Genomic DNA, 25,620 nt, shown 5'->3' with positions numbered 1-25,620 from the left:
CCTAAGTAGACTTAGTAGCATCAAGCGTGACTCTCATCTGAAGGGGGTCTATGTTAGGTTGATTCTGGGAAACAGTGTGGTATTCCTAGGTTTTCCTTACTTCCACATTAGCACATCCTCTAGAAAACAGCACACACACTTCATGTCTGTCAGAACGGAAATACTCCGAAGAACTTGATGGTGGCATAACCTCCTGTGAGACCTTTGCCACACACTTGCCATGACACCCAGAGTGGATTATTTTTATGAAAACTGATTTCTGTCAGAAGCACTCTTTAAGTTGTATACCTCTGTTGTATTGTCTGCTATAATTTTAAGGTCTCCTCTGTTTTTAAGATCTGTATTTTAGAATACTCTGCCTTCTCAGATTTATGACTGATGGTCAAATTCTTAGAATCATATATTTACAACATATCACAATGGAAAGAACTTACTTGCAGATATAAAATTAATTATACATGCACAATTTTGGTACTAATGATATTAGGTGGGAACAATAAGAAAATAACAGAGTGCATTATGTCATTTTCTTCTTTCAAAACACAAATGATGGCATATGGCTCCTCCCAGGCAATGTGATTTGAGCCATCATAAATTCATGGATATATGAAAATGGTCCCAGTTCAGGGCTTAATGGGATGAACAACTGAAAAATTATCCTAGTGGTTTGACAGTAGCAGAGGGAAAAACCAAGGTTGAAGAGCATCCACATGGGGATCTGGTAGAGATCTGGCCAAGATAGACTATTAGAAAGACATCCCAGACTAGATGGTTACACTTGGATCTGGGAAAAAAAGAGCAAAAGCTCACATGGAACCATGGGGGTTGGGGGCGTGTGGAAACTGACAGATTGGTTACCACATTGGAGGGGTGCATAGCACGGAGGACATGAAGCTGTGGGAGTTGGCAATGCCATTCCCTATGGGTACTTTGTGGGCAATGTGGATATACTACAGAGGGAGTGCTTTCAGAGTCCAAGGAGACCAGCAAGTTTTGCCTGGAGTTGTTTTAGGCTCTATGCAATGGGAGACACCAAAGGACAGGTTGACACTTACGTTAACTATTTATAGTTATGAATCCAAGAGAGAAGTTTTTCATTAGTTTGATTAAGAAATATTGAAGAATTGCGGTAAAATTTTGGAAGTGGGAATGGGAACATGGGGGATGCGATTCTTTTATGATGTAAAGTTTAAGTCATCTATAACCAATGGCCTTTGGGTCAGTCAAGCAAGACATAGAGAAGTAGAGCTAGGCACATGTGGAACATGTCTTGCCCTGTAATTCAGGGTATGTTGGATGAGAGTACCAACTGCCTGAAGATGCCAGATATATTAAACACTAAAGCTCAAAAAGTTTGCAGGTTGAAACTTTGGAGTACACAGGATGGTAAAGTTGGAATTTATTAATGTTGAAGCCAGAAGCCAGAAACACCCCTACACACACACACACACACACACACACACACACACACACACAAAGCATACATAATACCTTGCCACAGAGATGATTAAAGATAATATGTGAGTATTGAACTAGAAATAAAAGCAGAGAAGAATTTAAAGGAAGCACTGTCTATATGGCAGATTCATTCCTACACAGCTATTATACACGTGTGTAAATATGAACATGCATAAATACCTATATACAATGTATATGTAGAAACACACACACACCCCAAACAAACAAAACAGTGACCTGATAAAATCTTAGTTCTATGAAGTGAAAGGGCAGCGTCTATAGAATACGATCTTGGAAATCTATGGTGATGCATAGCTTTAGTCCCAACACTCAGAGCCAAAGGCAGGCAGAGCTCTGAGTTCGAGGCCAGTCAGGTCTACAGAGTGAGTTTCAGGACAACCAGGGCTACACAGAGAAAGTCTGTCTCACAAAACCAAAATAAAATAAAATAATACAAAATAAAATAAAAGAGTACTATCTTTAGTGTGAGCATGGTTTTATTTTTAAAGAAAAACAATTTCTTTCCTTTTTTTTAAAGATTTATTTATTTTATTTATACGAGTACACCGTAATGGTCTTCAGAAACACTAGAAGAAGGCATCAGATCCCATTATAGATGGCTGTGAGCCAACATGTGGTTGCTGGGAATTGAACTCAGGACCTCTAGAAGAGCAGTCAGTGCTCTTAACCACTGAGCCATCTCTCCAGCCCGAAAGGCAATTTCTTTGCAAGAATGTGTTTCTATATATGAGAACAAAAATGGTGTTTGTGTCTGGGTAGCAGTATACATTTTGAATTTTTTTTTCTGCTTTTGTCTATTTTCCAGAGTTTCTTTATTGGATGTGTGTGTGTGTGTGTGTATGGCACTTATAGATTTAAAAAGTAGTATTGTTAAATCACAAGTTAAACAGTCTTACTAGAGGAGGGTAACAGAATTTCAGAATTTGAAGAGATGCTGCCCCTTGTTAGCTTTGTATTTTCAATACCTGTGGCAAAGCATTCATCTTTGCTCAGTAAAGTAAAACACGAATTTGTGAATCGTGAATTCAGTCTGTGCTTTCCTCTGAAGAGTGAGGATTGGTGAGACCTGTGAGTTTGCAGAGTTGGAGGAGACAGAGAACACGCTATGGGAAATAGGAACGCATGAGGAGGCAGCTTAGAAATGTAAAAGAGGCCAGACATACAGTCAGAGGTCTAAACAAAGCTGGAGCTCTTGAACATGGACTATGTATTCACCCAGTATGTATTCACCCTGTTGGTTGCAACCTCTTTAGGGGTCACATGTCAGATACATGTCATATTAGATATTTACATCATGATTTCTAACAGTGGCAGAATTACAGTTATGAAGTAATAATGAAACAATTTTATGGCTGGGGGTCACCACGACCTGAGGAACTGTATTAAAGGGTCTCAGTGTTAGGAAGGTTGAGAGCCACTGCTTTAAGGCTTAGCAACCCAGGTTTCCAATCAGAGAAAAGAAAAGTCCTATAAGGCAGGGGGGTCTATCGTGAAGAACATCCAGGACAAACATAAAATGGACAATGTGTATAGGAGTCCCGAAGTCCAGGCTGGTTGCATTGTACCAGAAACAGCTGGGTATGAAAGCCTTGGCTTCCTCGAGTCCTCTGCAGAGGAATTCAGTTATTCCTTGAGTAATGTGAGTGGCTACAAGATTGTGAGCTAGAGAGGGATGTGGAGTGACTTCACTGAAGCACAGTCTTTGTGGTGGCAGGAGAGAGGGAGGGTAGAGTGTGATGGAGGCTGTACCTAAGTGTCCACATGGCTGCTGTACTCATCTCAGTGTGACATGGTGAGAAGCTGAAGCAGGGCTTATGTCCTGGATGAGGGCTGGGTGCGCAACCCATGTCTAGATCCTCAGGCTGCTTTAGGGCTGGGCATGTAAGCCATGGCTAGATAAGCAGGCTGCTTTAGGATTTGGGATGAGTGGATGGAAGAAGGACATGAGATGGTGACTGAGGTTTCCAGTTTCCATGGAGACTATGAGAGGAGTGTGTGCCTTGATGGTAAGATGCCATAGGAGATGGGTTCAGAGGTTGGTGTGCTTGTGTCCCCAAACCCCATCTTCAAAGATGTTACTTCTATGTATCCTGAAGACCTTGTATGTAAACCATGGGTCAAAAATTCTACCATTTTCTGGACAGCTGGTGATTGTGCTTATTATAGAGGTGAGGCTGGGGGAGATAGCTCATGCAGTAAAGTAACTGTGTGCAAGGATGAAGACTTACGGTTGATCCTATAACCCGCCTTAAAAAGCCAGTCATTATGACCCATGCTTGTATTCTTAGTCCTGGAAAGATAGAGTCAAGCTGCCCCTTGGGATTCACTGGCCACTCAGCCTAATCTGTGAGTTCCAAGCATGTCAGAGACCCTGTCTCAAAAAATAAAGGGATCAGTGTCTGAGAACAGATACCCAAGGTTAGCCTCTATCCTTTGCCTCCATATACCCCTGCACACACATGCACACATGTACACACATACCATGTCAATAACAGAAAGCAGGGCAAGGTTGGGGACAAATGGGTGGTGAGAATCAGAGAAGATTCTTTATTCATATAAACATTGTATGAACCACTTCCTGTGAATCATCTCACTTAGTCTTCACAAGGCTCCTATGAGGCCTAGCACTCAACCTCAGTAGTAGAAGCTGGGGGTGAAGGACTTGAGAGACCCCACATATGAGATTTGGGACTTGATTTGAGCTGAAGTTAACTTCTGATTCAGGTTCTATACTTAGATTCCACACCCTGTAGCCCCCAGTTCTCATTACTTTCATGTGCATGTACCCTCGTGTACACACACACACACAGACATACACACACAAAATGCATATACTTGGAAAACACATTTCACGGACTTACTATATGATAGCTATACTGGCTAGTTTTGTGTCAACTTGACACAGTTGGAGTTATCACAGAGAAAGGAGCTTCAGTTGAGGAAGTGCATCCATGAGATCCAACTGTAAGGCATTTTCTCAATTAGTGATCAAGGGGGAAAGGCCCCTTGTGGGTGTGACCATCTCGGGGCTGGTAGTCTTGGTTCTATAAGATAGCAGGCTGAGCAATCCAGGGGAACAAGTCAGTAAAGAGCATCCCTCCATGGCCTCTGCATCAGTTCCTGCTTCCTGACCTGCTTGAGTTCCAGTCCTGACTTCCTTGGTGATGAACAGCACTATGGAAGTGTAAGCCAAATAAACCCTTTCCTCCCCAACTTGCTTCTTGGTAATGTTGTTTGTACAGAAATAGAAACCCTGACTAAGACAAATTGGTACCAGCATAGTGGGGTATTTCTGTGACAACCTGACCATGTTTTGGGGAGGACTGTGGAAGGACTTTGGAACTTTGGGCTTGAAGATCCATTAGTTGTTAAGAGCTCTGTCAGATGTGTAGGAGCTTGGAAGATAATGTTGAGAACAGTGCAGAAGATGGAGGTCTGGCTTGTGAAATTTCAGAGGGAAAATTAAAGGCTCTTTTTAGGGCTATTGCTGTTTTGATTATGAAGATTCTGTAGTTCTGGTTAGCTGGGGCTGAAGAATCAGTTGTGATTAACAAGATACCAGAACTACTAAAGCAAAAACTTTGCATTACTGGAACTATTGATGTTGGTTAGCTGGAGCTAAGAAATTAGCGGTGATTAAGAAGAGACCAGCATCATTGAGGTGACATCTTCTGGGAAGTGTTTTCTGAGAGCACAGAGGCTGTGTTCCAGAGATAGCCAAGGTTGTACCTTGTGCTGTGGCTGGACTTGGTAATGTGTAAGGATCACCCAGGTGGTACTGGTTTTGAAGGCATGAAGGTGTCACGCAGAGCAGCTGAGGCTCAGCACTGTGAGAGGCCATGGAAGGCCATTGGTGTAGGTGCAGCCTCAGTTGCAAGTGGCGGCCCAGGACTGAAGGGGTTATGCAGTGTTTGGAGATGCCAGTACACCATGAGATGACCACCAAGAGCAGCAGCAGTGGAGTACAGGCATCTGGAGCCTAGAGGATGACATGTGTGCTACAAAGGACAAGCCTGGAGAAGTGAAGCCCTTGGAGGAGCCCAGAAGATCATGAGTTGGATCCCAGACATTGGATGGCTAGAGATTGATTTTTGCTTTTGATTGTGACTGTGCCCTGATATTTTCCCTCTTGAAGGAAGAAACTATTTTAGTGGAGCCCACAGTTAAGAGACTTTTAATTGTGAAAAGACTTTGGATTTTAAAGATATTGGACATTTTAAAGGGATTGACTTTTAATATGTAAAGACTGTGGGACTTTTGAAGTTGTTTTTATCTTGGGGATGAATAAGAAATTAAGGGTTGAGGCTTACTAGTGATGTGTTTGTGTGTCAAGTTGACAAGGGGTCAATTGCACTGGCTAGTTTTGTGTCAACTTGACACAGCTGGAGTTATCACAGAAAAAGGAGCTTCAGTTGAGGAAATGTCTCCATGAGATCCAACTGTAAGGCATTTTCTCAATTAGTGATCAAGGGGGAAAGGTCCCTTGTGGGTGGGACCATCTCTGGCCTGGCAGTCTTGGGTTCTATAAGAGAGCAGGCTGAGCAAGCCAGGGGAAGCAAGCCAGTAAGGAACATCCCTCCATGGCCTCTGCATCAGCTCCTGCTTTCTGACCTGCTTGAGTTCCAGTCCTGACTTCCTTGGTGATGAACAGCAGTATGGAATTGTATGCTGACTAAACCCTTTCCTCTCCACCTTGCTTCTTGGTCATGATGTTTGTGCAGGAATAGAAACCCTGACTAAGACAATAGCCAACTGTATCTCCCAGTGGTTTCTTTGTTTTAAGGAACGGTGACCCAGGAGTTGGAAAACAGACCTAGATCTAGAAAAGAATAGAGGGTGTCTCTGCAGTTTCCTTTAGTAGATGGCTTTTGGCATTTGTTTTATAAACAACTATTTTGAACTCTGATTGTTCAGGAGAGATAGTTCTTCTCAGCTACCTGAAGACACTCTACTTTGCCCTTGTCCTCATTTAATGCCTAGAGAAGAAGGGGAGTGGAAGAGCTTGTCCCTATAGGTGTCAAGACACCTACTTGTCCCAGACAAGTGTCAGGAATCCCTCAGAGTCTCAGTGTTTGGTTACTACTTCCTCCCTCCAGAAAGTGGAGCATTTCCCAAAGCTTCCCACGAGGAGGACAGGGCTTATCTTGCCATGAGATTGCTTCTGCAGCATCTTGCCAGGGGCTTGGGACCAAGTAGGTATTCAGTAAGTACCCAAAGCTATGGCATGTGAACCAGTTTGTCCTGCAACCCCTTTCATGTGGATTCTGTCCCTTCTAAGGTGACAGCAATGGTGGAAATCTGGCAGTGTGTGTGGCTAGAATGTACCCAGATCTGTTGGTTGTCCCTAGAACCAGTCTTATTTATTTGAATGGAGAAGGATAGCTCATCTCTCCTGAGATTCTAATCAAAATCTCCTCTTCTTCTAATTACCCATTGGGAAATGAAGTGTGACACACATAAATGCATTGTGAGACAAATGAGAAAGCATGTGGCTCTCTAAGTGCATGAGACATGACATTGAGAGTGGGATGCAGACGTTACGTGACAGAGCCCCTGATGGCAGTGACAATTAATGGGAGAAGAAAACAGCCATGTCACAGTCTATAAGAACTGCATCCACACTATGCATTTTAGTCAAGGGGACATTGGGAAATTTGAAGGGGAAAATATGTAGTCACAAATAAATGCATGTTGTTTTACACAGGTAAATTGTCCTACTTAAAACAACAGCCAACTTTTTAAAACTCTTCTACTACTGAAAATGGGTTTTTGCTTTTTGAATGAGTATTGAAGAGCATTTGATAGAAGCCTGGTAAATTTTTTGAAACAACCAGAATCAAGAGAATCTGCTTAAAAGAAAGTAAGTTTAGCTTTAATGCTGACTGCTTCCTTAAGGAGGAAAAATATTTGCTTGAACATCCAAGAAGAACACATACAGCTAACAGAACAGGAACACACAAGGCAGCCCAAGAACAAATAGGCTTTGCGTGCAACCTGAGACATTAAAGACATTGGGGGATGTAGATTTACTAAACTGCATTGTTAAATCAACACTGGCAAATGTGACTGACTCCCTTTGCCTCGCCAGAGAGATTAGACCATGTTTCTTGCTAATACATGCTGAGGTTTGTGTGTTCCTGCTGTGTATGGACAATCGGCAGGGGACCTATCAGTTTCCTACCTCTGATTCATCCCGGCTTTCCTCTGGGAGACAGCAGTCTACCATCAAAGCACTTTGAAGAGTATTTATGGCTATATCTTCGGTTTTAAAAAGTTTATTTAAAATCAGAACCATTCAATCAGCATGTATGTGCCCATCTCTTTAAAGGATCGTATTTATTTTAGGTGTATGGGTGGGTTACCTGCATGTGTCTCTATACCATGTATGTACATGGCCTGAGGAGGTCACAATAAGGCATCAGATTCTCTAGACCTGAGTTTACAGATGGTTGTTACAGATGTGTCGGTGGGTGCTAGGGATCAAACCTGTGTCCTCTGGAAGAGCTGTCCATGCTCTTATCTGATGACACATCTCTCCAGCTCTCTTTGACATGCTATATGAAATCACCCAGTCTACAGATCACAGAGGTCAGGTACAGTGTTACATTTGGTTGGTTGTTTCTGGTTTTCTGCATGTTCAGAAGTGTGATCCGCAGGTTCCCTGACTCACTGTGTGCGCTCTATGTCTGTTGTCTTTTTCCTCAGCTCTCGGAAGCAGCAGCTTTAGTCCAAGACCAGCTCACCCGTTCTCTCCACCACAGATTTATCCTTCCAAGTAAGATGTATTTTCTCTTAATCAGTATGTGACTTTTCTATGTAGACTTTACCTTATTCTAAGTCATGTCTTTGCCCATGTTACATCTTAATTTAAGTAGAAGTGAATTTTGTAGAGGCTTAATTAAATGCATATATATGTAAATTTATTTTAAGTACCGCCTGGTAGCACTGGAGTCCTTTGAAGTGCTTTGTCAATGCTAGTGGAAAGTTTAACTGTCAGAGACTCTTTAACTGGAATTTGTGATGCAGTTGTTCATTGTTACCTTGCATGTTCCCATCTAATGCATGGGCTTTCTATTTTCTGTCATTCCTGACAAATAGCAGATCATACCCACATATTCTCCCTACCCCTTCCTCACAAACTATGGCTGCATATGGGCAAACACAGTTTACCACAGGAATGCAACAAGCCACAGCCTACGCCACGTACCCACAGCCTGGACAGCCCTATGGAATTTCCTCCTATGGTGAGTCACTGGACCATTATTCTCATGATATATTCTGGTGGGCCGATGTTGTGTGCTCAAGTGCTTCAACAATGAGGCTGTTGGGCCACTTCTCAATGTTCCCCATTTATTATAAAGTCTCTGTAATTCTTGCTAGTGAGTTTTGTGCAGACAGTGACCTCTTACCATGAGGTCAGAGGTAGTTAACAGGTTGCCTGGGTTGTAGGCCCCTTACTTACCTTTCTCTCTGCTTATATCTGAATTTGGTATCTGAGCACTTGGCTCTGGAATCCAAAGTATTTTTGTGCATATTTGTGATAAAACTTCTATGAATGAAGTCTTTTGGTGTAAAGATCCATTTCCTGTTTATCAGATACCCAGCTATGATTAAGGAAGTACATGCAGAATTCAACAAACTCTTGCTTGCCCCAAACCTGGGGGTGGTTACATGATCAAATTTCAGCATTATCACCCATTAGGAAAAGTGATCTATATATCACCTCCCGCACCGCACTTTGAAGACGAGGATCAGGAAACAGTCAAAGCTCACATGCCATTTGCTCCTTCCCACCTGGAGATTATCTTTATCTTGGTGTAATTTAACTCAATTGTGAATGGGCCAAAACCTGTAAATTAAAAATAAATCCAGCCAAATCCCAAAGTTCTGTTTACAGAAGACTTCAAATCCTAAATACATTTTCTTCAATGAGTTGTGATTGCATTTTTTTAACCAATTAAATCAAATAAAATATATTAATATGGGGCATTTTAAAGAAAAAAAACCCACAGAACAATCAAGAGAACGCATATAAGTACTCACAGAAAGAGACTAGAAGAGTTGGTCCTACTGTAGCTGATACGATGGATACAGTTTGACACCTGTTCCATTAGACTTTCGTTGGTACAAGTTTTGTGTCGTATACTTTCCACCACTCTACTGAAAGCGTGGGTGTTCTATTAAAGTATTTTACCATTCCTTAGAAGCTAAACAACTTTCTTCCATTCAGCACTATCTCCTGACCTCAAGTAATTTGACCATCTATTAGTTTCTTTTAAAATACAGAGAAATCAAGTGTAACTTACATATGACTCCGGATTCTGTAGATTTACTTCAAAACCCACCAGAACTCAATACCATCTAACATGCTGGCTTTTTAGAAGCAGGCTTTAGAAACATCATTGAAAAGAATTTTCTAAAATTGTCCTTCATTTCTGTGACTTTCATTCCGAGTTTTTCACTGTAGTAGATAATAGATCAAGTTGGTTTTTTTTTTTTTCATAATAGTCCTTTAGACTACTCGGGATGAAGAAAAGTCCCAATCTGCATCGTATGCTGTATGCTGCAATGTGGATGAAAGCAGTCTTCAGTTTGTGTGCTCAGAATTGAATTTGTAGAAAATTGCTTGTCCTGCCCATGGACTTCCCACCTGTGCTGCCAGGGGAAGTGACCCTGCCCACTGCCCTCCTCATCTTCCTCTCTTTAGTCTTCTCCCCATGCAGCCACTGTGGGGTGGGAGACTTTCATAGTGAGAATAGCAAATAAGAGAGAAAATAAATTTCTTACGACTTAGATTCCCATCTGCCCACAGGCTCCTAGGAAAATGGGTTTTCTGCCCATGAGTAGATTAGTGTTTTTCACCTCCTCTTGCTTCTCCATGTCTGTTCTTGCCCATTTCCCCATTCTGAGTCTCCAAGGGAGAAGCATGTGGCCCAGTTAGGGCTGGAAAAAGATTCACCCTTGAGTGGAGACCGAAGGGAGAAATTCCCTACTGGTGGCAACATGGAAATAATGGAGTTTCTAGAACTGTCCAGCCACCTGTCTAGGCAGGTGTGTTTCCAAGGATTATTTACATGTTTTGAGTTGTTCATTGACTTGAAATTACCTGTACATAGTACGTCATATTTTCCCATGTTAAGATTGTACTCAGTTTTCAAAGCTAAGGTCATCATGAGGTATTCAGAAATACTCAAGAAATGAAAATAGCCTCTTCCAGCCCAGTCAGGTTCTTCCACTGCCTTAGGATAATTACCTAACTCCATTCTACCCACAAAATTCCCCTAAAATAGAAATAAATAGCCAGACTTCTGTGTATCCTAGATCCTAAAGATATAATTTATCTTCAGTGAAAACCAAGATTATTGAAAAATGTGAATTCTCTTGGCAGGAATGTTTCTGTCTTCCCTCTGTGGGAATTAAGGACAGTTGTTCATTTGCATGATTGCCTTTAATTATAATTAAGACCAGTGGCCTACCTCTGTGTTGCCAGGTCTCAGTCTGGAATGAGTGGACCATCCTGGTGCTTGAGGAAGTATTTGAGGCCCAAAGTAAATTATTTTTCTGTAATTTTATAAAATATAAACTTGCATTTATTACATAACAATATAAATTCAAATGTAATTTAGCCTACATTTAGAAGAATTACACTTAAATATTTAAAAATTAGTGGGAATAAAAGGAGCTACTGGCCACATTCACAGGTTTCTTAATCATTCTACTGTTTTTGAGGTTGAGTTCTTTAATATTCTACTGTCTTAATGCTTCCTTTCCAGAAAGATCTAGATCAGTGGCTCTCCACCTGTGGGTTGCCACCCCCATGAGGGTCACATATCAGATCTTTATGTTATGGCTCATAAAAATAGCAACATTATAGTGATGAAGTAGCTATGAAACAGATTAAGGTTGGTGGTCACTACAACATTAGGTACTGTATTTAAGGTCACAGCATTAGGAAAGCTGAGAGCCATTGACTTAGATACTTGGAAGAAAGTTCCCCCACGTTGTTAGACCCTGTGGTGCTTTCTTTGACTTCAGAATGTCTTGTGCACTAGCATCAAAGTTGAGAAAGAAGATGGCAATGGTAGGAACTCAGTTGCTACCTCTTAGGGAAAAGGAGATTTAGAACTGAAAAACTGTGAGGCCAACCTTTCATTGTGATTATTTCTTGACTATGACAGAGTGACCTACCCTAGTAAAATAGCAAAATGAGTTACGGAAACGATGTCTCAAGAGTTCTGCTTTCTAGAAATGCAGGAAAATCAGAGAGAATCGTGTCAAAATTCAAATCAAGACATTTTTAAAAACTTGACCTTGTGGTTTATGGCTTCCAACTGTAAGCATCCATGCTTTGTGTCCCTGCAGCAGAACTGTGGGAATTTGACTGGGTAGTTGTGGGGTATATACTTGTCTATATTTACCAGCTTCTGAAAATGAACAGATAGATCAGCTGTCACTAACTGATTTAGGTGCATTGTGGGCAGGCATCAAGACGGAAAGTGGATTGTCACAGTCTCAGTCACCTGGACAGACGGGATTTCTTAGCTATGGCACAAGCTTTGGTACCCCTCAACCTGGACAGGCACCGTACAGCTACCAGATGCAAGGTCTGTATACAGCCTCTTGGCTGTTTCCCTTCAAATGTTGTCTATTAATTCCTAAAGCAAATGTGACGCTTAGCTGGGAGTTGATGAGGCCAGTGACCTGGGCTCAGAGACAGGATGACAACACATTTCAAATTAGGTTCTTCATTTGCTGCGCTCTGAACCAAGATTTTCTATTGATATGAAGGAATTACAAACAATGATCTCTCCAGGTGGTACTTCAAATGCTCTTTTTATTTTAAATGCTGAAGTCTCTGCTTTTGTGTCTGCTACCATTTAGAAAAAGAAAATAAACAGTAAGGGAAGTTGGCCACAGAAGAGGCTGTAGTGTGGTATGTAGAAGCCCCTGGATTACCAACCAGCTTTTTTCTATGAGGAATATGGTTTCTTCATTTTAGTGATGGGATGGATAGTGTTAGGGGACAGCACACTCTGATCTATAACTACATTACATAATGTGTATTGACTCACTGACCTACCAAAGACCAAATCAAATGAACACAGATCCCATTACAGCTACCAAATGAAGCCTCAGGATAGTGCTTCCAAGAACCAGTGTCTGGGTCTCTGTTTGAAATTGCAGACAAAACATGGTGCAGATACAATTCAGGTAAAATGGCAGCTCAAGTACGGCTTGTCAGAGCCTCTTCAAGACTAATAAGATAGCACTTGTAATTAGCAGATTGTTAACTGCCAGTGCATCCATAAAGTACTGGAGAAAACGTTTCTTATAACTAAACATTTTTCTGATACTTTTTTAAAATACCAGACATCAGATTCACAAACTAATTGTGGTTTACTGTGATGCAAAGATAGTTAACTTGACTCCTCATTCCTGCTTCCGGGCTGAAGGATTTTTTTTTGGATGATTTTCATTTCTTATGTTTATTATGTAGTTACTACATTATTTGTGGAGGATAAATTAGAAAATATGGAGGAGCAAAAGTACTTTCAATCATCTATTACAAAAAATTCTTACCATTCGTATATGTGTGTTTTAACAATGAGGAGATAAAACTGTTTTCTTCTACTCATTAGCATTATCTATCTTTCATCAATGCTTTATTATATTGAGGTTCTTAATTTTTTATACAATTTCTTAAGTGTATATATACATTATGATTTTTATTGGTTTAGTTTTTACCATATACCAAGTTAAAATTCTATTGGTCGAGATCCAGTAATTTTTCCCATTTGTTTTTGCATTTAGTATACAAAAAAATGGCTTGAATTATAAAGTTTTGATATGTCTGTGGCTAAAGAATAGAACAGGGGAGGGGGAGGGGATAGGGGATTTTTGGAGGGGAAACTAGGAAAGGGGATACATTTTAAATGTAAATAAAGAAGATATCCAATAAAAAAAAAAAGAATAGAACAGTTTTATAGGAGACAGAACTTATTGGCAGAAGAAAACTACTTATTTGCTAGCTTCCAAAACCTTTAAGTTGTCTTGGAACAGGTTGTACACATACTGAGTTTCAACTGAGTAGAGACAGAGGAGGTACAAAAGGAGGAAAGACTTCACTGATGAGTTTCCTAGACCAGGAGCAAAGGAAGACCTCATGCAGCAAAGATAGAGAGAGACAACCAAATGCATTCAGCCACTGTGGATGCCCCCAGACTGTGAGGAATATAAACAGGGTGTGATGGGGTCCCATTCCCCACCAGGCGTCTGAACCTGATAGAGCAGGAGCAATGTCAAGTGGCAGAAATGAAACACCCTCTGAGCAGAGAAGCCACTGCAGACTTCTAGAAAGTCTGGTGTTAAAACAAATGGTTGTTTTGTTTTGTTTAATATATTTAATTGTACAGTCTATGTGTGGGTGTTTTACCTACATGTATATATGTGTACCACATGCATGCCTGGTGCCCATGAGGGTCAACAAAGTGTCTTAGCTCCCCTGGAATTGCAGTTAGAGATAATTTGTCTGGGTCCTGTCCAGAGTAACAAGTGCTCTTAACAGCCGAGTCATCTTTTTAACCCAAGACAAATGGTTCTAAATGTATTATAATTTTTTTATTTCGCTCCTCTAGTCATATGTCCTTAACTGTGTTTTGCTTCATTGTCAATCAATAAAGGATTAGGATGCAGAGCACCCGGCCTTGGACTTAGATACCTTGAGAAATAGTGATTTGAACGTGTTTACCAATGTGTGTGAGGAAAGAAATATTTATACTGTCAGATGTTTTTGGATTTTAGGGACATTTCATACGCGCGCACGCACACGCACACACACCATAGAGAGACTGACGGTAGGGACGAAAGCCCACACTAAGCAGGAGACTTCGTATTCTGTGCATGTGCAGCTCAGCTCCAGGGAGCTGCCTGCTCAGAGCCCCAGAAGTGCTGGCATCACTCCAGGGCTGGCTGGATTTACGCAGGTGTTAGGGATTTTAACTCAGGTCTTCATTATGCCTGTGCTGTGAGTGCTTTAACAATTGAGTCACCTCAGCCACTTCCAAATGCACCCCTATTAAATGTAGCATGAAAACCTCTGCAGTTGACTTGTGATATTGTATGCCTGTCTGTGGAGTCTCTTGACTTTGAAGCATCTTTTCTGGTTTCTTTCCTTTTTAATTTTATTTTGTAATACAGCCTTACTATATAGCCCAGGTTAGCCTCAGACTTGACACACATAGCCAGGATGGTCTTGAATTCCTAATTCTATTGCCTCTGCCTAAGTATTGGACTTACATACATGTGCCACCAGACCCAGCTCAAGTATCTTCCCAATACATTTCTTAAGATTAAAAATTATGTATGTGTCTAGGTACATGTCTGTGTGCGGGGATGTACATATGGGGTAGAGGGGATGCTAGCAATGGAGTTCAGAAGAGGGCATTAGAAACCCTGGAGCTGGAGTTACACATGGCTGAGGGTTCCCCAGCATGGGCACTGGAGCCAGCAGCCTCTGGTCCTCTTCAAGTACAGCAAGCGCGCTTAACCACAGAGTCTTCCTCTCCAGTCCCCCAGGACATGTCTTAACAGTACGTCTGCATCGCCTAGAAAATGACTTTCAAACTCCTCAGATTGTGTTAATCCATAATGAATAACACTGCTCCTTTGTTTCACTTCTTCTTGGGCTGGGCATAGACTGGATATTTGCATGACCAATGGTTTAATTCCCAAACAACAACAAAAAAAAATTAATCTGCCAGCTAGAAGATGGGTCAGAATGTATTTTGGCAATCTATGGTGACTTGTTTGTTTGTTTCTAGTTTTCTCCTTCAAGAGGAGCTTTTTACTCTTTGAAGCATAGGGTGGGTACCTAGGGTTAGCTGCTAGTCCCCAGGGAAAACACTCTAGTAGTTTAGATGACTTGAGGATACTGAGGGGTGGTGCCTGCTTCATCTAAGCGTCCTGTTGACTGACATGAAGAAAACAGGTACCCATCACCTGTCCCATCACATTTGGATGCAAAGAGACAGTATAAAGATGAAGTTAGAGAGCTTTGACCCTGGTTAGAGAATATGGTTTTGGAGCCAGACAGCCTCCTCATGGTCCTAGCCCTGCCCTCTGCCTCCATTCCTCTTTGCAGAGACAAAGGAGATGGTACCTCCCATGGGAACAAAGTAAAATGGAATTAAGATGTACAAATTACTCTGAGCCACGTGGACCTCACTCTGACAAGTCCTGTGGTGACTTTTTCCTTACTATTTCCTCTGTGCTGGTGATCAAGTGTTTGTTGATAATGATGTTGGTGGAGGAGGAAAACGATGATTCAAATTTTGTGATAATTCCAGATTATGAAACACCATCTATCTCATTTTCCAAAGGGGTAAGGTATACTTGTGAGTTTGTAAGTGTAGTGTGTATTTTGCATAATATATTTCTATATATGTGAATAAAGTATGAATAATGCTTAATGTATTTAATAAAATATATTTTTAAACTTTTTAACCAACAAAAAGTTCCAATAACACTATAACCAAAAAGCACAGAAAAGAAAGGAAAACATTTAAGCAAGAGCTAAATCTATATAATGTTTTAACATGAAGGGAAAATTACTGCTAAGAAGACGGGGTAGTGTATGATTTTAAAGGGGTGTGGGAGTGGGCAGGCAAAAGTAGCAGGAGCAACAAAAGGAAGTTGGATAGAAGAAAGATTGTGCTAGTGACTGTGGTGATGGGGGCTAGCAAGTGAGAGCAGCAGGGAACAGAAGAATCATTGGCAAAGAAGGAATTTCAGCCTTTCAGTTTGAGAAAGGAGTCAGCCATACTGTCCCCAACTCACCCTAGACAGCCATACTGTCCCCCACTTACCCTTGACAGCCATACTGTCCCCCACTCACCCTTGACAGCCATACTGTCCCCCACTCACCCTTGACAGCCATACTGTCCCCTACTCACCCTTGACAGCCATACTGTCCCCTACTCACCCTTGACAGCCATACTGTCCCCTACTCACCCTGACAGCCATACTGTCCCCTACTCACCCTTGACAGCCATACTGTCCCCTACTCACCCTTGACAGCCATACTGTCCCCTACTCACCCTTGACAGCCATACTGTCCCCTACTCACCCTTGACAGCCATACTGTCCCCCACTCACCCTTGACAGCCATACTGTCCCTCACTCACCCTTGACAGCCATACTGTCCCCCACTCACCCTTGACAGCCATACTGTCCCCCACTCACCCTTGTCAGCCATACTGTCCCCCACTCACCCTTGTCAGACATACTGTCCCCCACTCACCCTTGACAGCCATACTGTCCCCCACTCACCCTTGACAGCCATACTGTCCCCCACTCACCCTTGACAGCCATACTGTCCCCCACTCACCCTTGACAGCCATACTGTCCCCCACTCACCCTTGTCAGACATACTGTTTCACACTTGCTCTTGACCTTGTGCTTCTACATTGAGAGCAAGGAATGATAGGAAGGAAACAAAGCAGAAGATGATAGTCATTTAAACATCAAGTTTTCTATAGTTCAGATGCTTGGGGGAAGCTGTGTGTGACAGAGTGTGCTTATAATCCTAAGACTCAGGATGCCAAGGCAGGAGGATTGTTGGGTTGTGGCTACATTGTACCAGGGCTGTATATCAAGACTCATCCTAAAATAGGCAAAGGAAAAAAGTGCAGGAAGAAGGCAGGCTGTAACGGGCTCTGCTACATGGAAGACATTAATGCCCACACAACATAAAACTGAAGCAGCATTTGTTGAGCCCTTTAGAATCGCAAGTGCTATTTTCAATTACTTCACATATACTGTTTCAAGCTTTCCAAAAATTCTGAGCATCTTGCAGAAAGAAGACTCTGAAACTCCTAAGGAATGTGTTAGCAATTCATTCAATTAGTATATTATGACTAGCTTCTCAACGATGGCTACTTAACGTCACAAGGGAGAATGGTGTAGCGCCGTCTGATCCTGCCTCGGGTAATCATGTCTACAGGACAGGCTTTTGCAACCACACAAGCCTAAACATGGCTGCCGGAACTCCCTGTGTCTTCTGAAGGTAGACTTGGCCCTGGGAGCAGAGACACATTGCCTATAACTCACTGGATAGTCAGTTTCTTCTCTGCTTAGAATTCTTGAGAAACAGTTTAGAAAAACTAATTTCTGAGTTCTATCTGAGTTTGAACCCTTCAGAGCTGCCAAATAACACATTCCGTCAGCAATTCATGGCCTTCTCTGCACTGTCCTTCCTGGGCGCCACGCTCTGACTGCTTCTGTAATGGCAACGAGATTCAGGGAGTCCAGCACTTGCGATTCTCAGGCATCAGCTATTGTTTTAGTGTACATCCCTCATTAAATATATCTCTGCATTTCAGAAATCTGCTTTTTACCTTTGCAGCAAGATCACTAGGCAATTTTTTCCTGTCTAATTATTTTGGTTGTGATTTTTGTGAATGATTATAAACTTAACTTCAACTGAGGGAGACAGCAACATCCCATACTCTCAGTCTCTGTATAGTTCACCCCAAGAGAGTGAAGTCTTTGTCTTTTCCATTGGTTTTCTTTCTGCTCCCCAGTGTTCTCTTGCGTTGCTGGGAGAATATTTTGGATGGTCTCGGGAGGCTTTTCTCACATGCAAACCATTTGTGGTTGAACAGGCTTGAAGGGCCGGCTGCGCATCAACAGGGACGAGAGGCTAGAGAGCCTTGGCTTAGGCGTTCAGAAAGCATGGGGAGAGTTTTCAGTGCTGCTCAGCAGTCAAAAGACACAGGCACCAGAGCAAAGGGAGAGTCGTATGAGGGGATTTGCATGTGCACATGTGAGTCTGTACAGGAGTAAGAAAACCACTGAAGTGCATCTATTCGCCCTTGGTTCACTGGTCTCCCCGAATCCTTGCCAGCTACACCATAAACCTTTCTATGTCTTTTATATAAAAGAGGCAGCTGACTTGCCAGCAAGCATTCAATGTATATATGTATTTAAAGCAACAGTACAGAACTATTGCTGCCCTTGTTATCCACATAAACACCATAGATCACAGAGAATATTCACTCCATCTAGCACAGAACTCCGAAAACTCTGTTGTAGGGAACGTGGAACTTCTCTGGATTAGAGGTAAGGAAACATAGAGTTGAACAACCAATGATTTCCAGGCACACACAAGAACAATGGAAATTAAAATAATATCACTTAACTGATACCAGCTCAGCTGTGAGGAAAGCCACCTTTCCATGACAGCTTAATTCTGTGGATCATAGACTGTCAAAGGCAGCACCCTCTTTATTCATATTTCTATCCCCAGTGTCTAATATTAATATGCCTGAAACATGTGCATGTTTTGTTGGAATTGGAGAGATCTATAGCCCAGTGATAGTTAGGATGTAATATCTATAGTCCATGATAATTTATAGGGGGAAAGATTTTGAAATTTCGTGTGGTAAATTTTCTTTGAATTTACCATCATAGTATATATTTAAAGCAACCTGTGTCCTGATTTTCCTGAACAGCTGTCAGGGCCGTCATGGTAGATGTATACAATGCCTCCTTGGGATTTCACTGTTCTCTACTAGCAGTTATATTATCGGATATCCTGTCATTCCAGTCTAGGGCAGGTTTCAGAATTTTCCAGGAGACACAGGAGGCGCTACAATGAGGAAAGCACTGAATCCAGTGGTTGCAGAAACTGATTCATTTCTTTGGATGCACTTGCTTTGATAAAGAACTCTAAGTTTTTCTTTGCAAGTGTTGTTTGTTTTGCTAAAGAGGCAGAGGTTGAAACTAGTGAGGAGAAACAATATGTGAAGGCAGAAGCTTGCGAAGGGCCCACGGGCCCACCTCTCCCCACTCATCATGCATGAGTGAAAGAGAGCATGGGTACATGTGCACATGGGTCTGTTGTGCATGGTTGCATGTGCACACAAGCCCACCTCTCTCCACCATCCTGTATACGTGTGTGCGTAGGTGCATGTGAGCGTGTGTGCACGTGTGTTTGGGTGTGCACGTGAACAGGGTGAGGGGAAAATGGTGTAAGAACATTGCTGCTGTCTCCATTCAGTTCCTTTCTAAGGCTCTTCAGATGTACAGATAAATTGTTCCAATTTACCAGATACTTGGCAACTTGTAGGTTTTCTTTATTTATACTTCAAGTTATTTGCTTTAGAAATTGTATTCTACAAGAGGAACTTTATCAGAGATACAGCATTAAGAAAATTCACAGTCAGTCTTTAAAAAGAAAATCTATTAAGGTTTTTGAGAACTGCATTTCCTGGCTCATTGACACCAGAAGGTTAGGTTGGATCATAGCCTTATTTTTAATTTTCCCCTTAATTGCTTTTATTACTTTGCCTGTCACCTCATACTTATTTTTAAGTTCTTGGCTTTTTTACATCTATTTTTTTGCTAAGTTGCTCTTTTATAAGGTAACATTCCATTTGAGCTCTTTGGCATCTTGTGTTATTTCAAGTGTTGGAAATTACATGGAAATCCCTTGAAATCTAGCTTTAGCCATAATTTGTGACCATTACCAATTTTATTGTCTATATGAGTTGTTTTTAGTTAAAATATATAGAAACTTATCAGGAAAGATGAATGGATTACAGCCTTTATTACCTAAGTAAAAACTTTTCTTTGAAAATAGACTGGAAGCAAAGGGGAAACGTGGTCCATTAAGCCCCGTCTTGGATGCAGGGGGAGGCCTGGCTTCCCAGTAGCCCATCTGGCTTTGCAAGGTTTCCCCATGGACTTGTGCTAACTTCTTCCACAGAGATTGCACCCGATGATGGACATAACCCATGGCAAAAAAGGCTAGGGAAGGAAAACAAATGACATGTGAAATTATATGAGGGACAGACGGTGTCCTGCTTCCAGAATAAATGCTAGAAAACACTCTAAAACATGGGAAGTACGTACAAGCCCCAGCAGGTCCCAGTAGGTCCCAGCATTCTCATGTTAGCTGGATTCTGGTTTTTAATGTGAGCCCTGTTCTCTGTGAAGTAGACCCTTGACCTATGTTTTACTTTATTTTTATTTTTTATTTATTTATTTTTTTTTAGCTTTTTGAAGTTAGAGATGGGCATCATTCTCCCAGTGAAATCACACACAAAATACAAACCAATACAGGCTGTGTTCTTAACTGAGAAAAAGTAGTAGAAACATTTTAATGAAAGTTTTTTGAGGGATGGTGAATTTTATAGGTACAGTTGTTTCACACAGGGGAGCCAGACAGAGTCTCTCAGAAATACTGTTTCTTGTTTGCTATGGTTGACAAAGTTCCACCCTTTCTCTGTAGGAGCCTCTGACAATGGCAACAAGAAACCAGAAACCTATCTCTGGGTGACTTCTATGATGTGCCAGCCTAATAAAAATAGTGACCGTCACGCCTTTTAGGAATGAATCAGTTTGATGCCAAATTTCTCTATTAAATTTCCTATATGTCATTTTCTCTGTTTTTTATTGTATATATTATTTTTGTCTAAACCAAAATTAATTTCAATCTTTTGACTATCTGAGATCATGCTACCATTATTGATTCTGAGAGTTTGTGTGGTAGATTAGAAAACAGTAACTCTGAGCATAGTAATAATGGCTATTCTCTAGCAGAGAAACAACATCCCATCCCTTTGCTGGATGAAGATGAAGAGCCTACACATTGGCTAATTTTGGAAATAACTCAAGACACAAAGTGGAATTGTTGAAATATAAATGCACTCTAGAAATAGGATGTGGGAAAAAGGCAGACTTAAGCAAATTGAAGCAGTGCTGGAAGGCATCACAATACCTGACTCAGAATACATGCAGAGCTATAGTGACCATCTTATATAGATCTAATCTAGACCACAGCGTTAGTATGAAGTCAAACACCAGTGAAACAGAACCAAGGGCCCAGAGGTAAATAGTCAACTAATTTTTCAGTAAAGGTGATAAAAATGTACATTAAAAGAGGAGTGCCTTTTTCAGTAACTGTCATGGGAGAAATCAGCCATTCACATGCAAAGGAATGAAGTTCCATTCTCTCTCACTGTATGTAACAATAAACTCACAAATGGAATAGAAACATAAGCTGGGCAGTGGTGGCGCATGCCTTTAAATCCCAGCACTTTGGAGGCAGAGGCAGGCGGATTTCTGAGTTCAAGGCCAGCTTGGTCTACAGAGTGAGTTCCAGGACAGCCAGGGCTATACAGAGAAGCCCTGTCTCAAAATACAAAAAAAAACAACAACAAAACAAAAACAAATGAAAAAACAAACAAACAAAAAAGAAGGAATAGAAACATAGATACTTTTGCATTCTGAACTTGAAGCTTTTCATATACAAGCAAAACATATTTTCATCAATACATGTATGATATACAGTCAACATCTAACTTAGAGTGAATAAGCTCTTGGGTGTTTGTCCTCTAGGTTGGTGTTCTGCTATGCTGCTGAAAGCTTAACTGCAAACTCTCCCTCCTATGCATATGTACCCCCACAAGATCACACAGACTTTTGAGCATGCACACACATCACATATAGATACATGTGCAAAATAAATACAACAAATGAATTAAAGAAATTAGGCACAGGATGTAGAGATGAAAAGTTTGCTCAAAACTGACTAGGGAAGAACCCATGATATCATTTATTAGTGAGCCAGGGTTCCCAGAACACAGTCAATATACACAGGAATAGTCAAGATTATTGGAAAAACAAGTGTTGCCTAGACCTTGAGGAATGGGGTAAATAAATGATGAGGAAAAGCATTAATTGAGAGGAACAGGGTCACTGGAGGCTTTCACAACTTTTTGACCACGTTCTGGATAATTGACATGGTGGACCATGAACGGAGGGCCTTGGGAAATAGATTAGATCTGTCCTGGCTCCTCGTTCCAGCTCTACATCCTAAAGCCCAGCCCACATCTCCAAGCCCAGATGCACATACATACTCTAATATTTATTGTAGCTCCCTTATTCTACTCCATCTTTGAGAGGAGACTCATAACAACTCCTGGTCTTGCTTTGCCAATATCAGCATTTGAGCTTTAGGAGTCTTGGATTTCCCCAATGCTTTTTCTCTTCCTGTGTTTTTCTTTAAAAAATGATCAAGGGACCCCATCATACATTTTCAGATCCCCTTCCTGTTTCTCTATAAAGCTTCCTTTTGCTCTCAGCTCTCTCTGGGCAGTGTTATGCTTCTGTTCCAGGCTGCATAGTGGCTTCAAGTCCAAGGTGAGTCAGCTCCCTGTCCAAGTTTCTGATGTCTCCTACCTCAATGTAAACTAACACTTTTCTCCATTGTCCTAGCGAGTTTGTGGAATTTTAAGATGTGTTGATAGAATAAAACTTGGTTTTATCATAATGGAGATATAATCTCTTTATTCAATAAACAGCCTCAACTTTAAAAGACCACTGAACAAGAAAATATGTTGTCTTTTAGAGATTTTCTAAAAGAAAATTTATTTTCTACTGATTCTGATGAATCTCTTCCCCCATGACAAAGAAAGTGTGGTTTCTTGCCAAAATAAACTCTTAGTAGATATGATTTTCTTAAGCTATTGGGTAGACGGTGGCCCCTCCACACTCTCCTGAACTATAACTTCAAGAGTCACAGAAAAGTCACTTGAGCCAATCTGTGCCAAACTTCTCAACCAAGATGGGTTATAAGAAAGGATTCTTTCCATGCTAGTAACTTTAATGGTTTTATGTAAAATAAAACCTAAAGCATTTGACCATAGAATGTTTCTGCTGCATTTTACTTATCTTGAATGTCTGGGAAGTCCAGGGGGGCATTGATACTGCTGTCTGGAGACTACCATCATGGGGCTTCCCACTCTTTGCAATCTGTAGCTCATCTCAGGGTCAGCTGAGTTCAATTCAGGCTGCTGGGAGCTGCAGCAGGTGAGGGTGCTTGCTGTCAACCTGACACCACATTCCATCACTGGCATCCACCTGGCAGAAGACAGTTGGTCCCTGAAAGTTGTTAAAGTTGTCCTCTGACCTCTACATATGCACTCAGGTGTGCACACATGATAAATAAATACATAAATGTTGAAAAAGTGTTGTAAAGAGCAACCAATGCCCAACACAAGTCCTACAAATGCTAAAGAGGATGGCTATTTGCTTTGTGCATTAAGACAGCTCATCTTGGTTATATGTTTTTGAAGCACCAGTAGTGAATTTGGTGCTAAACGTAAAACTCAGGCACTGTGCTGTTTTGGTTACATGTTACATGTAGGCTTTGAAGTTATACACTAACCTTTTACCTCAACTGCTGGGCTCCTGGATCTGGGGAAGGGCTCAGATAGTCACCTTTCAACAGAGCCTCCAGACTACTCAGAGGTCATTCATCAATCGTATTTTGATTGTTGGTTTCAAGCATAAGAAAGCTCTCTGGCTGCTCTGATAGTGCACTGTAGCCACAAAGGGCTCCATGTTTAGAACTAATGGCTTGGTGAGATGGAGTCATAGCTCTGCCGCACCTCTTATAATGCCAGGTGTTTTCTGCCTGTGTAAAATGGTGTGTGACTCTTCCCTTATGAGGAAGTAGGACTGAAAGAGTTAACTAGGAATAGTTTCTTGGTTCAGGCACCATGGAGGATGAACACTCGGAGACTCAGATATGCTATGTTTGCCTTTGTTTCTTTGGTAGAAGGACACCCCAAAAACATTTCAGTGAGTTTCCAACTGCCCATGAAACCAGATAAAAGCAGAAGCAGGAGAACATTGACTAGATTTTAAAGGCTGGCAGGTCTCTGTTTGAATGTCATTTGGACCCCATGGAAGCTATGGTACCTTATCCTAATTATCATTATTTTATCTGAAAAATTGAAATATTAACCTTGCCAGTTATTGACTAGCAAGATGTCTTAGCAGTAAAGGAATTTGCTGGCAAGTCTGACAACCTGAGTTCAATTCCTAGGTTCTACATATTCGAATAAGACAATGGACTTCCACAAGTTGTTCTCTGATATCTGCGCTCTCTCACTGTAATAAAAAATATCAAAATTGTGGCATATTAAATCATGGTGAAGATGAGCATTTATCTAACAGGGTACAGAAAAAATGAGAGTTGCCTACTTTTAAAAAAAGCTACTATACCTCTATATATGTTACTATCTAGATGTTTTATATGTAGTGTGTAGATAACCCTGTATCTTTATGAACTCAAACATGCATGTGTGCATAACATTTATATATTCCCATCTCATAGAAAAAGGACTAACAAGTATAACTACTACTTGTCTGTTTATAGATGACTTAGTAGTAATTGACCTAAAATACTGACAGCCATGAATGTGATCATATACACCTACATACTTGTTACAAAGTCAGACTCATTCATAGGTAAGAAAGGTAGGAAAGAGAATGGAACACAGAATGATCTAGATTTATACAGAAATGAATGGAGAACTAGATTGGCAACTTTCTGAAGAAGCAAGTTTCTAGACAGTGCAGAATTAAGTTTGATAGAACTTGACTGCAGAAATGAGCTTTGCAGAACAGCATCCATAGAACAACATGCTAGGTCACTAGTTGGGCTGGAAAGGGCATCTGGGGTGTGGGGCTGGGGCTGCTAGGAAGAGATCAAACAGATCTAGAAGATAAATAGGGACCAGACCAGCTAAGCCCTAATAAGCCTCATAAGGAGCTTGGCTTTATCCCGAGGGCAACAGGGAGCCACTAACAGTTACTTTTCAAGTTAGGGGTGACAGGATCTGTCATGCTCATTAGAGGAAGAGTCAGTGCCTCCATGGGAAGAGAGCAGGAGAGCACTGGGCAGGGAGGAAGGGAGCTAGCAGAGCCTGGGGCTAACAGTTAGTGTTAGCAGTCCCAGACTAGAAAGCAGCGGTATTTACCCAAGCTCCATGTGAAGCCAGGTAGAGTAGCCCTGAGATCTTGCTTCTAGCAAATCAAACATGGCCCGAGACTGAGGCTCTAGGAGGTATACTTCTCCCTGAAGCAAGTGAGATCCTTTTGGAAGTTGCATTAAGTCTCCAGGCCACTGGGGTACCATTAAACTCCTGCTTCAGCACGCCGAGCAGAATGGAATCTCAGCCTGCAAATGACTCTAACTGATGTTGCCTTCCAGCTAGTGCACAGTTTTAGAAGCAGCATGTCTGGAAAGTCACTTGGGTACCATTTGGAGTAGTGAACAGTGATTTACTT

At 41.4% G+C, this 25,620-nt stretch overlaps 1 protein-coding gene across 15 annotated transcripts in view; it reads left to right on the top strand.

The window, feature by feature from the left end:
• Eya1 (EYA transcriptional coactivator and phosphatase 1) overlaps window positions 1-25,620 on the top strand; it is a 142,083-nt gene that overhangs the window by 28,248 nt on the left and 88,215 nt on the right. For 8 of the 15 annotated variants that reach the window (XR_001780756.2, XR_003950638.1, XM_006495452.4 and 5 more), the window contains 3 exons: window positions 8,185-8,254; window positions 8,578-8,723; window positions 11,946-12,083. Coding sequence is in view for 13 of the 15 variants with exons in the window: in XM_006495452.4 (XP_006495515.1) it covers window positions 8,185-8,254; window positions 8,578-8,723; window positions 11,946-12,083 (354 nt within the window). In the remaining 2 variants the exon portion in view is untranslated. The remainder of the gene's footprint in view (window positions 1-8,184; window positions 8,255-8,577; window positions 8,724-11,945; window positions 12,084-25,620) is intronic. The other 7 variants (XM_017315348.2, NM_001252192.1, NM_001310459.1 and 4 more) reach the window with 4 other exon arrangements.

This window comes from Mus musculus, chromosome 1 (assembly GCF_000001635.26).
Source record: "Mus musculus strain C57BL/6J chromosome 1, GRCm38.p6 C57BL/6J".
Lineage (NCBI taxonomy): Eukaryota > Metazoa > Chordata > Mammalia > Rodentia > Muridae > Mus > Mus musculus.
Note: the sequence above shows the minus strand (reverse complement) of the source record. Positions and strands in the feature narration are given on the sequence as shown.